The 13,147-nt window shown below is 41.1% G+C and overlaps 1 protein-coding gene across 1 annotated transcript in view; it reads left to right on the top strand.

Annotated features, from left to right (window-relative positions):
- TBC1D15 (TBC1 domain family member 15) overlaps positions 1 to 13,147 on the top strand; it is a 132,030-nt gene that overhangs the window by 78,718 nt on the left and 40,165 nt on the right. Inside the window, exons 10-11 of the mRNA XM_077468513.1 lie at positions 9,217 to 9,311; positions 12,365 to 12,481. Of these exons, the coding sequence (XP_077324639.1) occupies positions 9,217 to 9,311; positions 12,365 to 12,481 (212 nt within the window). The remainder of the gene's footprint in view (positions 1 to 9,216; positions 9,312 to 12,364; positions 12,482 to 13,147) is intronic.

Here is a 13,147-nt window from a genome sequence, read left to right as displayed (position 1 = left end):
AGCCCGTGCTGTCCCCAATGGTGGTCGCATCTTCGCCCCTTTTTCTTCCAGGGCCGCAACACAGAGGGCCATTTCTTTACAGTGCATGTGCCAATGACGTTGGCTCAAGCGTATATGGTAAATATCTCCTAAATGGTGCAGGTTTAGGAGATATTTACAGTACCTACAGGTAAGCCTTATTACAGGCTTACCTGTAGGTACGAGTGGCGTAATGGGGTTTACAACCACTTTAAGAGGGACTTAAAGTGGAACTGGAAGGTTTTTAGAATAGACCGCGTGAAGGCAGGCTATTATAGCGGAAAACTCTGCTGCAATAAAATCCACGTACCTGTCTGCTCTGTCTTCTGAGGTATGTAACCCGAGCACATGCAGCTCCGCTTAAATTGCCAGCCCTGTGCCTGTGTCCTGGGTTGACGCACAATCCCTGAGGAAGATACGAAACTCCCTTGTATCGACAGATGAAGGGGACAGAACGACACGCTTGGCAGATCGGCTGTTAGGAACGATCAGCATACCATCCCGTTACCAATTCTTCATTCTTTTTTGCTTGATGTAGGATGGCGCACCGAAGCGCCTGGATATTGCGAGTACCCTGTCTGGGACCTGTTTATTTTTTGGTTCAGTAAATTGCATAAGCATACTACACTATGAGATCCCCTTTTCATTGATTTACCGAGGCACATTGACGATTGATCCAGGATCCCGGACGCACTGTTGAACCCTGTAGTGGTTCCAAAGCGTGTATTGACCAAGCTTAACAGCAAGGTCACATACCTTAAGGTGTGTCTTCATTACATGGGGGGGGGGCACCTGAGTGAGAACACAGCGTCTGATTATCGCATCACTTTCACAGCATACTGAATCGCATGGAGTGTGGCGCACCTGTAAATTGGATGAATTTGAACTTTGCACAGTGCACTTACTGTATTTATTGGCGTATAACACTCACTTTTTCACCAGGATCTGTTTAAATTTTCACTGACTTATTTGTTTAATATTTTTTATCACTATATGAATGCACATTGCCACTTTATTATTTGGCTTGTAAGCACATCTTTTATATATTTTTCATCATATATTTTATAAATTTTTATTACCACGGTGTAGAGGATATATTTTTAGCAGTTCAGAGGCTTTTTGCTTATACCTTTTGATAGCGCAGCATTTTTAATGCGACTGAAAGTTGATATCCTCCTGTGAGAAAAAGAGACGGGCTGTACACAGCTTCTGATATACTCTGTGAGAAGCTCACAGTGTGCAGTGAGATCAGTGTAAGCAATTCCACTGCAGGAAAGCAACCTGCACTACTCATTCCCGCATCTGACTGTCCTGTGAGGTCAGTGGCCATCTTTATATTTAACCAGGCAGATATATAAATACTTTTTGATCCATTTTATAGTCTTTAAAAATGTAAGTTTCTTTACATACAATTTGTGCAAGAATGTGGATCTCTGCTTCATTGGCCTCTGCCGGGGCATTGTGTTGCTAGGTGGGGACTGCTAGGAATTAGAGAAATTTGAGGAGAGCAGTGTGCAGCCGTGGATGGACACTTTGCTGTAAAAAAGCTATGAATTGTTATCATAAGGTGTCAGTCACAAACTTCAACTCTGAATTAATATAACCAGAGTTTTTCACAAGCTTTACTTGCAGTAGATAATAATAAGCTTGGGAATCTGGGTGAGTGTTTCCATCAGGCTTGCATGGATCACGAGACTGCCTGAACAGAATTACAAATCTTTCCATGCGTTAGTTGTTTGCCTGGATTTCAGCTGAAAGACATTTGGGGTTTTATAGAATAATGAACTCTGAAAGCACTGACACTTTCATAGAAATCCTGATGACTAGGTAAGAATCTCAGCCTATGAATCTGGCAGGTATTGTTTAGGTTGTCAGTATTGGCTAATGGTGTAATGCATATGTTTGTTTAGTCACAGTGGGGTTTATTTATTTGACAGATAGATTTTATTTATTTTTTTCATTCTGAGATTTTAAAATGAAATGTGAAGGTTTCACTTGTGCAGTGTAATCTGTACTGCTTTTCATTTAAGTCAGTGACCTGTGTTTAGTATTGGCACGGAGCAGTCTAGCGCAATGCACTGCCGAATGTCATGGATGAGGTGGGGAGACGGCTGTGTCACCGTTCTGTTTACCTTGTGCTTCACTTCCCAGCTAGATATACATGCATACTGCATTTGTTTCTGCAGGACTTTTTCTGCTCAGTTTGTTTGCTCCAGGGCTGTAAGCTGCCTTCCTGCTTACTGTGTAGCTCACTTTCCATTACCCACATCTCTTCTGCTTATCACATCTGATTAGGCAGCTTTTACTGACTGAGGCTCATACTCCTCTCCAAACATTCCAGCTACATGACTGTGATTTAAGTAGTGGCTGCAGCAAGTTTAATAGTATATATCATATAATGGTATATATTTTAGTAAAATAGATCTATATATATATATATATATATATATATATATATATATATATATATATATATATATACTACAAATAAAACAGCCCTGGTAGAAATGGGTATTGTTCAAGGGAAAAAAAATGTATTCATGTATTTTTATTTATATGTATATATTATTTCTTTTTGAACAATACCTGTACCGGTTATGGAAAAGTTTATGAACCTTTAGGAAATGTTTAACACACATAGCTCTTCAAGGCTAAGTGCAACTTTACAAATATTAAATATAATTATTTTTGCAGGAAAAATTTAAATGTATTCTTACTTTTTGTGGAGTTTTACCAAAACCAAGAAACGCTCATCTGTCTCCTCCCCCTCCCCACCCGGTGCCACATTTGACGCCTTTCAGGGGGGACGGGGGAGCAAGTAGGGGTCGACCAAGATGGGTTTTTCTCTGGCCGATGCAGATATTTAGAAATTGGGGTGGCTGATAGACGATATATGATGCCGATCTTTGCGGACAATATTTTTCCTTTGGCAGGTGGCACAGGTTGGCACTAGTGGGCATTGGCAGGTGGCACTAGTTGGCACTAGCAGGTTTCACACTGAGAGACAATGTAGTGTAACCGTGTGAAACTGACATATGTAACTGAATCCAGAGAGAGACCAGCTGTCAAAATTCAGCAGTGATGTCAGGGGTGGGCAGGACCCAGCAGTTATTAAACACCAGCCAATGATTGGGCTGGTTAAAAAAGGGGGTGGGGTTACATACATGTAGCAGCCCACCCAGATCCCACCCTATTGGCTCGTGTTTGATAGCTGCTGGGTCCCGCCCACCCCCGACATCAACGCTGAATTTTGACAGCTCCCCTCTCTCTCTGCATTCCGTTAAATGTGTCAGTTTCTCACACTCAGCAGCTCTAGCAAGCATCAAGTGCCGCTCTGCCAATGGAGTGTGGGGAAAGAAGGAACACTTGTGGTTTGACGAGGTATGGCGCAGTCGGTGTTAATCGCCCGAATTTGCATAATAATCTGCCGATACTGATTTTCTTAAAAAAAGGCCATATATCGGTCGACCTCTAGGAGCGGGTCAACAGACAGTGAGAGCAGATGATTGCTGCATTAGTGCTCCATTAAGAACTACAAGTCTGTCTGCCACAGCAGAAGACAAGACTTGTAGTTTATTCATTCACTTAGTTTTTACGCCATAAAACTAGGGATTTCTCTTTGGTAATCCCTCTACTTTGTCTGTGAGATAGCATATGTGTGTGTGTGTGTGTGTGTGTGTGTGTGTGTGTGTGTGTGTGTGTATATATATGTATATACAGTGCCTTGCAAAAGTATTCACCCTCCTAGGCATTTGTTTTGTTGCCTCACAACCTGGAATTAACATGGATTGAGGACTTGCATCATTTAATTTACAAAACATGCCCACAACTTTGAAGATTTTTTTTTTTTTTTTTTTTTTTTTATTGTGAGGCAAACAACAAATAGGACAAAATAACAGAAAAAGTCAATGTGCATAACTATTCACCCCCCTAAAGTCAATACTTTGTAGAGCAAACTTTTATGGCCATCACAGCTCCAAGTCGCATTGGATAGGTCTCTGTGAGCTTGCCACATCTTACCACTGTGATTTTTGCCAATTCCTTGCAAAACTGCTCCAGCTCCTTCAAGTTGGGTGGTTTGTGCTTGTGAACAGAAATCTTTAATTCTGACCACAAATTTTCTATTGGCTTGAGGTCTGGGCTTTGACTAGGCCAAGTTTCCCCTTAAACCACTCAAGTGTTGCTTTAGCAGTGTGTTTGGGGTCATTATCCTGCTGGAAGGTGAATCTCCTTCCTAGCCTCAAATCGCACACACAGAGTGGTACAGGTTTTGCTCAAGAATATCCCTGTATTTAGCACCATCCATCTTTCCCTCAACTCTGACCAGTTTCCCAGTCCCGACTGCTGAAAAACATCCCCACAGCAGGATGCTGCCACCACCATGTTTCACTGTGGGGATGGTGTTCTTTGGGTGGTGTGATGTGTTGGGTTTGCGCCAGACATAGTTTTCTTTGGCCAAAAAGTTCCATTTTAGTCTCATCAGACCAGAGCACCTTCCTCCATACATTTTGGTAGTCTCCCACATGCCCTTTTGCAAACGCAAAATGTGCCATTTTGTATTTTGCCGAAAGTAATGGCTTTCTTCTGGCCACTCTGCCATAAAGCCCAACTCTATGGAGCGTACGGCTTATTATCGTCCTATGTACAGATACTCCAGTGTCTGCTGTGGAACTCCTCCAGGGTTACCTTAGGTCTCTGTGCTGCCTCTCTGGTTTAATGCCCTGCTTGCCCAGTTTGTGAGTTTTGGTGTGTGGCCGTCTCTTGGCAGGTTTGATGTTGTGCCATGTTCTTTCCATTTGGTTATGATAGATTTGATGGTGCTCCTAGGGATCATCAAAGATTTGGATTTTTTTTTTTTTCTAACCTAATCCTGACTTGGACTTCTGAACAACATTTTCCCTTACTTGTTTTGGAGAGTTCCTTGGTCTTCATGGCAGTGTTTGGTCAGCGGTGCCTCTTGCTTAGGTGTTGTAGCCTCTGGGGCCTTTCAAAAAGGGTGTGTATGTGTAATGGCAGATCATGTAACACGTAGATTGCACACAGGTGGACATCATTTCACCAATTATGTGACTTCTGAATGTAATTGGTTGCACCAGAGCTTTTTATGGGCTTCATAACAAAGGGGGTGAATACATACGCACATGCCAATTATAATTTTTTTATATTGAAAAATAGTTTTATGTATATATTTTTCTAATTTTACTTTGCCAACTTTAGACTATTGTGTTCTGATCCATCACATATAATTCAGATTAAAAAAACATTGAACTAAAGGCTGTAATGTAACAATATAGGTAAAAAGCCAAGGGGGTGAATACTTTTGCAAGGCACTGTATATATACAGCATCTCACAAAAGTGAGTACACCCCTCACATCATTGTAAATATTTTATTATATCTTTTCATATGACAACTCTGAAGAAATTTACACTTTGCTACACTGTAAAGTAGTGAGTGTACAGCTTGTATAACAGTGTAAATTTGCTGTCCCCTCAAAATAACTTGACACACAGCCATTAATGTCTAAACTGCTGGCAACAAAAGTGAGTACACCCCTAAGTGAAAATGTCCAAATTGGGCCCAAAGTGTCAATATATTTTTTGGCCGCCATTATTTTCCAGCACTGCGTTCATGCCCAACAGGGTTGAGTTCATCAGAGCTTCACAGTTTGCTACTAAGGATGAGCTCAGGCGTGTTCACATACAGCACATGCAGAGCCCGCCAGGAAGTTGGCACTGCACATCGCTAATCACAGGCAATGAGATATTTCCCGATCTCTGCAGCCGTGAATCGGGACAATGTCTCACAGCTTGTAATGAGCGCTGTGCAGTGCTGACTTCCTGGCGGGCTCTGCACGTGCTGTTTGCGAACACACCTGAGGTCATCCTTAGTTGCTACTGGAGTCCTCTTCCACTCCTCAATGATGATATCACTGAGCTGGTGGATGTTAGAGACCTTGCGCTCCTCCTCCTTCCATTTTTGAGGATGCCTCATGGATGCTCAATAGGGTTTGGGTCTGGAGACCTGCTTGGCCAGTCCATGCCCTTTACCCTTTAGCAAGGCAGTGGCCGTCTTGGAGGAGTGTTTGGGTTCGTTATCATGTTGGAATGCTGCCCTGCAGCCCAGTCTCAGAAGGGAGGGGATCATGCTCTTCTTCAGTATGTCACAATACATGTTGGCATTCATGGTTCCCTCAATGAACTATAGCTCCCCAGTGGCGGGAGCCCCAGATCATGACACTTGCACTACCATGCTTGGCTGTATGCAATACACACTTGTCTTTGTACTCCTCACCTGGTTGCCGCCACACACGCTTGACACCATTTGAACCAAATACGTTTATCTTGGTCTCAGCAGACCACAGGACATGGCATGGTTGCAGTAAACCATGTCCATAGTCAGCTTGTCTTCAGCAAACTGTTTGCTGGCTTTCTTGTACGTCATCTTTAGAAGAGGCTTCCTTCTGGAACGACAGCCATGCAGACCAATTTAGTGGTGTATGGTCTGAGCACTGACAGGCTGACCCTGCACCCCTTCAACCTCTGCAGCAATGTTGGCAGCACTCATATGTCTATCTCCCAAAGACAACCTCTGGCTATGGTGCTGAGCACGTGCACTCAACTTCTTTGGTCGACCATGGTACGGCCTGGTTTGTGTGGAACCTGTCCTGTTAAACTGCTGTATGGTCTTGGCCACCGTGCTGCAGCTCAGTTTCAGGGTCTTGGCAATCTTGTTATAGCTTAGGTCATCTTTATGTAGAGCAACAATTCTTTTTTTCATAACCTCAGAGTTTTTTTGCCATGAGGTGCCATATTGAAGTTCCAGTGACCAGCATGAGAGGGTGAGAGCAATAATGTCAAATTTAACACACCTACTCCCCATTCACACCTGATACGTTGTAACACTAATGAGACCCCTAAAATCAGGGAGGGAAAATGGCTAATCGGGCCAGATTTGAACATTTTCAATTAGGGGTGTACTCAATTTTGTTGCCAGCGGTTTAGACATTAATGGCTGTGTTTGAGTTATTCTTTAGGGGGCAGAAAATTTACAATGTTATACAAGCTGTACACTCACTACTTTACATTGTAGCAAAGTGTAATTTCTTCAGTGCTATCACATGAAAAGATATGATAAAATATTTACAAAAATGTGAGGGGTGTACTCACTTTTGTGAGATACTCTGTGTGTGTGTGTGTATGTGTGTGTGTGTGTGTGTGTGTGTGTGTGTATATATATATATATACACACGCATACATAAACAAATACACACATGCATTTTTATTAATCGTGTTATCCAAAAACTTTGCTCAGTCAGTGTTTTAACACCCCTCCCCCCAAATCTGTGCCTCAGAGAGAACTAGAGCTGCACAATTAATTGTTAAAAAATCTTGATCTTGAACCCCCCCTCACAATCTCTATTGTAGAGTTTGCCATTCTTTCATATAACAAGTGGAGAGACTTATCTGCTCACTCAGCTGTCAAAAGAAAACATCCAGGTAGTGTGCCAAGTTTTTAACTTGAAACATTGTAACTATTCCTTCTTGGGTCAAAGAGATAAACTTGTGTGTAAAGAAAAAATCCAGGCAGTCTGCCAAGTTTTTAAAGTGTAAATGCAGAAAGTTTAACCAGTTAAAGTCTAAATCTTTTTCTGACACTTGTTTCTTAAGTGAAAATCAATATTTTTTGCTAGAAAATTGTTTGGAGCCCCCAAACATTATATATATATATATATATATATATATATATATATATAATTTATATTTTAGTAGCGACCCTAGGGAATAAAATGTCAATTGCTGCAATATTTTATGTCGCACTTTATTTGCCCAGTGGTCTTTCAAAGGCAATTTTTTGGGAAAAATACACTTCAATAAATAAAAAAATAAATAATAAAAAAAAAACAGTAAAGTTAGCCTAATTTTTTTTTTGAAAGATGATGTTACGCCGCGAGAATCGTGATCTATCTTATAAGCAAAAAAAATCGGGATTCTCGTTTTAGCCAGAATCGTGCGGCTCTAGAGAGAACTGTGTCTGTTTATATCAGGCTGCCTCTAATCTGTCATAATTGGCTCTGTAAAAACTTTTTTTTTTTTTTTTTGGCCTAGTTGAACTCAGAGGTGAGTGGATGTAAAATGGACACGCTTCCATTTACGTCCGCCTGCCCAAAGACTTCCGATCAGGTCCGCCTGTCAGTGTTGAAGACAAAACTGATCAGAAAGTCCATGTGAAAGGATCTTTTAGTTTTTATATGAAAGAATAAGGAACTAAAATGGGCGTTCATCATTTAAAAAAAATTATCGACATGCATTTTGCAGAACTGATGAGTTCATTGTTTTGGGACGTGGTAACATTCTACACAAGAATCTATTGCTTTACAAATCTGTTGTCTGAGATGCCGCACAATGCTGTTCAGAGCATCACAGAGATCTTGTTTGCTGAATTATTGAGCGTGAACCAGTGTAGCTTTGAATGTGATATCATCTGGCAGTTTTTCATTTTGACCACCAGGAGGCACTTTGTCACAATTGTCTAATTTTTTTTTTAATTAAATGGATAATGTACGTGCGCATCAACTTTATATAACAAGCTAGGTTCCCCGTTCTGCAGATTTTACTTGAAAATACTCATTGTCCTATATTCTCGAGCCAAGTTTAGGCTTATCAGCTTTATTCAGAAAATGAAAAGGACTATTCAGGCATTGCCTTCACATCCGAAGCATGTATATTTCTCAGCTTGTGGATAGACAGACCTTTTCTACATTTATGGCTCATTACATTAAATAGTTTTATTCAGCTCTGGACACAGCGATCAGATAGGAGAAGGGAGAAAGTCATTTAAAGTAGAATAAAACCTCCAGTTTCTCCCTTAATTCGATTAACCTTTTTTTCCCTACATTGCGCTGTATAACAAAGGTGGGGAGTAATCTTTTTCTCTTGACATTTTTATTAGGGCTCACTTCTACATGGTAATTAAAGTGCCATTTCACGGCATTGTCTAATGTTTTATTTCCTTTTCTTCACAGAGAGAACAGTGTAAACTGATAATATAATTTATTTTCCATAAATGTATTAAGACCTAATGTGGGATTCTTTACCTGAGCAAACTTATTTTGGAATTGTTATAGCTAGATTGCATTGGCTGGGGCATTTTTCAATAGCTATTGTAATTGGTATCCCCCTTTATTCCTTTTATTCAGGGACGAGTATTTTCGAATGAAACTCCAGTGGAAGTCGGTCAGTGAAGAACAAGAAAAGCGCAATTCAAGACTAAGAGACTACAGGAGTTTAATAGGTATGTTGAGAAAGGAATGCGTTGCACTGCTAAGTATTAGAATGTGTTAAGGGGTGTTAACCCCCCCCCCATTTTTTTTTTATGTCAGCCAATTAGGGCACTTTTTATTCCCTTTTTTTGTAGGTTGGTCAGTGTGATATTCACTGATGAGCAAAACAACATGTTTATTTTTTGCATCAACAAGATCTTGAATCAATATGTTAAACACTGAGAAATGTTTTTTGTGGTTGATGCGTTTTTGTGGTGTGTTTTTGATATGTTTCCATGCTTCTGTGAGTTTTTGTAGGAGCAGACTAGTTGAACATAAAACCCTTCCAAAAATGCACCAAAAACACATCCACATGTGTTCTGATGCATTTTTTTATGCGGTTCCCTTGAAGTCAGTACAGACAACACATGATGCTGCATTTAAACAAAGTCCCTGCATGTTCTCCAAAAATGCACTAGAAGCTTCATAGATGTAAATGGGACCCATAGGAAATAATATTAAATGGATTGTGGTACCTTTCTGCAAATACACAGAAGTGAACCTAGCTTAAGGCTGGGTTCACACTGTGCGACACAGAGCACAGCAGGGGGTCTGGTGCGTCATCGTTTCAGGTCCGAATTAGGTCAGAATTTTCAGCTGCATTCGGACCTGAAAGGGAGTCTAAGATGCAAATGACTCTTCTGCTGTGTACTCTGTGGCCACCCCGGAGATATGTGAACTGGCTCCATTGAGAGTCGGTCACACTCTCCTGTGATATGAATTAGATGCTGAGAAACTGCATCCAATTCACAATAGTGTGAACCAAGTCTAAAGGAGAAGTCTGGGATGTAAAAATAAATAAACATTCATGCTCACTTCCATTCTGCAGCATCCCACACCAACTCCAAAACTGAGAAGTGAGTGATTACATGACCGCTGATTAATCAGTTCTCTGTCTGCTTCAAGCAGAGAGCAATGACTGTCAATCACCATTCTCCGCTCTGCTCCTCCAGCACTCATTAGAGCACCAGGCGGGGGGGAGGGGAGCAGCCCCGGCTAGCTCAGGCTCTCAGCCCAGTGCTGAATGGCAGAGCAGTATGTAGATCCCGACAATATTGTCCATATCCTTCCAGAGCCTTGCGCAGAGCTTCACTGTCAGCTAATAGCAGGCTATAGCCGTCTATCGACTGACTCTGCATCACCTGTTCCTAAATCAAACACTGTACTAAGCTGCAGTTTATATGCTGCCAAGTGACAGGTGCCCTTTAAAGTACACTTAAATAATAAACTGGTCCCAGATCTAGTTACTATGTTATAAATAAACTTAGTAAAGTGAAAGATCGTAATTTCTTTCTCTGGTTCAGCCTCCATTTGAGATTCACATGCCCCCCTTTCCAGGCATTGCAACTTACAGTGGCAGGATTTTAGCAACAGAGACAGTGCTGCCAATTCAAAAAGCAGTGAATGGGGATAGGTGTGGCCTTCTAATTGACAGGCTACAGGATTGTGACATAAGAGAGCCAGTGCTGTAGCCACACCCCCTGCAATATATTTTAATCCCACTGCGGTTAGGCCTGCACACAGCCTACATGAAGGTAACAATACTGCTCTTGATTTAGGAATAGTGCAGCAGCATCATAGGGAGATGCACAAGGTAGTACTGGTAGGATCAGCTGGTATTTGTAAGACTTTGCAGTTGAACTATGGGAAAAATTTAAATGCATATGCACTCATAAAGTGGAACATCAGTCTGCCTCCCAAGTTGGGTTGCTCCTGTTTAAGGTGTAACCATTATGGCGCATGCACAGATATGCCCATCGGCTCTGCCTGGCCTTCATGTCCTGGCAGTGCCCTTCAGCACATCTGTGCATGCGCAGAGACAGGGAAGGTCTGGCTCAGACAAAGGTCTCAGACTTCCCTTGTAGCATCTTTGAGTGTGCGTGTGGGAAACCCCATGAATTGCGCAGTTGGCTGGGGAACCTGGTGCATTGGCGCAAATGTTTGTCAGGGCTTTCACAGGACCTGGGACATACCTGTGCATGTGCAAGGGGCTGGAAAAGTTCTTGCCTAGGCAGAAAACACAGAAGTGATGCTTTGCAGCACAAATAAATTACCCCCCCCCCCCCCCCCCCAACAATGTCCATTTGTAAGAGAGAGAGTAGGAAGCAGGGCAGCATAACGTGCCCTTTAGGGTGAAGGTCCTGTTTTTAAGTGCTAGGCTCTGCAGCACAGTCTTTTTTTCATGTAGTTGATCTTCTGCTTAAGCACCATAAGGCACTTTGCTGGTTTTCTTTAACTTTTTAAGTGCTGTGGGGTGTGCCTTTATCGGATGTACTGATCAATTTAATTCCTGACTTGTTTACCATAGTTAAACAAGTACCATGGTTTTGAACATTTGGTCATTCAGTGAAGGATCAATAGAGGGCAGTCTTTGTTGTTCCTCCCATGCCTTCAGTCCAGTTTGCTGAATGATATGGGGCTGACTGGAGCATATAAAGCTTGGATTTTTTGCCGTAGCAGCCGATCGTTTTTTTCATTCTCTGTCCTGCATTAGGGATCAAAAACACGGGACCTGATTACTGCAGTATTGTGTTTTGTTTGTTTTTTTTGTTTTGTTTTTTAAAGATGTGCCTTTTCCATTGAAATTTAGATTGCACATGATAATCATTTTGTGTTAATATGTAAAATTCTATCTGTATGGAGAATATGTTCTGTATAATGTTTCCGTGTTCTGCATAATGTTTCCATGTTCTGTATAATGTTTTCTATGTCGGCACAGTCGCGTGTTTTCACATTGAGCTTTTGCAGGTTGGTTAAAGATCCTCCGACTAAAAATCAGCATCGTTACATAAAGATGTATTCGGTTAATGTGAAATATAAATCAGCTTAATGTAGCGCTGCCCTTTGAATGATCTGAAGTGCCCTGTAATGCATTCCTCCCTGGCATTCATTATGAGGAGCTGTCATTCTAAGCTCTCCGACAGAAGTATGCCAAACACTCTGTGCACACCAGATATGGCTTTGTTGTAAATTAGCCATTCCTCTCTTAAATATTTAATGTCATTTTCTTTATCCATCATGCTAGAGAAAGATGTGAACCGCACAGACCGAACAAACAAGTTTTATGAAGGCCAAGATAATCCTGGATTAATTTTACTTCATGACATTTTGATGACATATTGTATGTACAATTTTGATCTTGGTAAGTGCCTATTCCAATTTCTACTGAGGAAACGTCTTTAGTTTTAATTAGTATAACTTTCTCAGTGCTAGAAAAAAAATGCAACTCTTTTCCCACATCCCTTGAATGTCAAAAAGCTTGTGTTTTATTTTATTTTGAAGAGATGAGAAGTGTTTTTTTTTTTTTTTTTATCTGGCACAACAGTTGAAGACATACTGAAGAAATGTTAGGCCTTTCTTCAGGATCTGCAATCATCTCAATATGCCAACACATGTTTTACACTATTGTAAGAATACATCTCTGGGGACTAGGATGTGACATTTGTTTTCCTTTGTAATACCACATTCAGACTGGTACGAAAGAGCAATGATGATGTTCAGTGTGCTGTAACCTGAAGCTACCAATCCGATCTTACCTTCCATTCATTTCAGTCCATGCATTAAAAGATGACTACTGAGTATGCTATGGGTTACATAACTTTTGACGCATTGCTCAGTACTTTTTTAACTTCTTCAGGACCAGCATGTTGCACTCTCTTCCTGTCCGGATCATTTTTCCTGTGCTATGATAGTTTGACAATTGTTCAGTCAATTAACCCTTTTTTTAACAGAGCTTTTTTTGCTGATGTATAATCTTTTTTTATTAACCACTTGCTGATGGCCCTATAGCAGTTTTAATGCTACAGGG

Source organism: Lithobates pipiens, unplaced genomic scaffold (assembly GCF_037356315.1).
Source record: "Lithobates pipiens isolate NorthernLeopardFrog02 unplaced genomic scaffold, aLitPip1_a1.2 Scaffold_8, whole genome shotgun sequence".
Taxonomy (NCBI): domain Eukaryota; kingdom Metazoa; phylum Chordata; class Amphibia; order Anura; family Ranidae; genus Lithobates; species Lithobates pipiens.
This window is presented reverse-complemented; position numbering and strand designations above follow the sequence as displayed.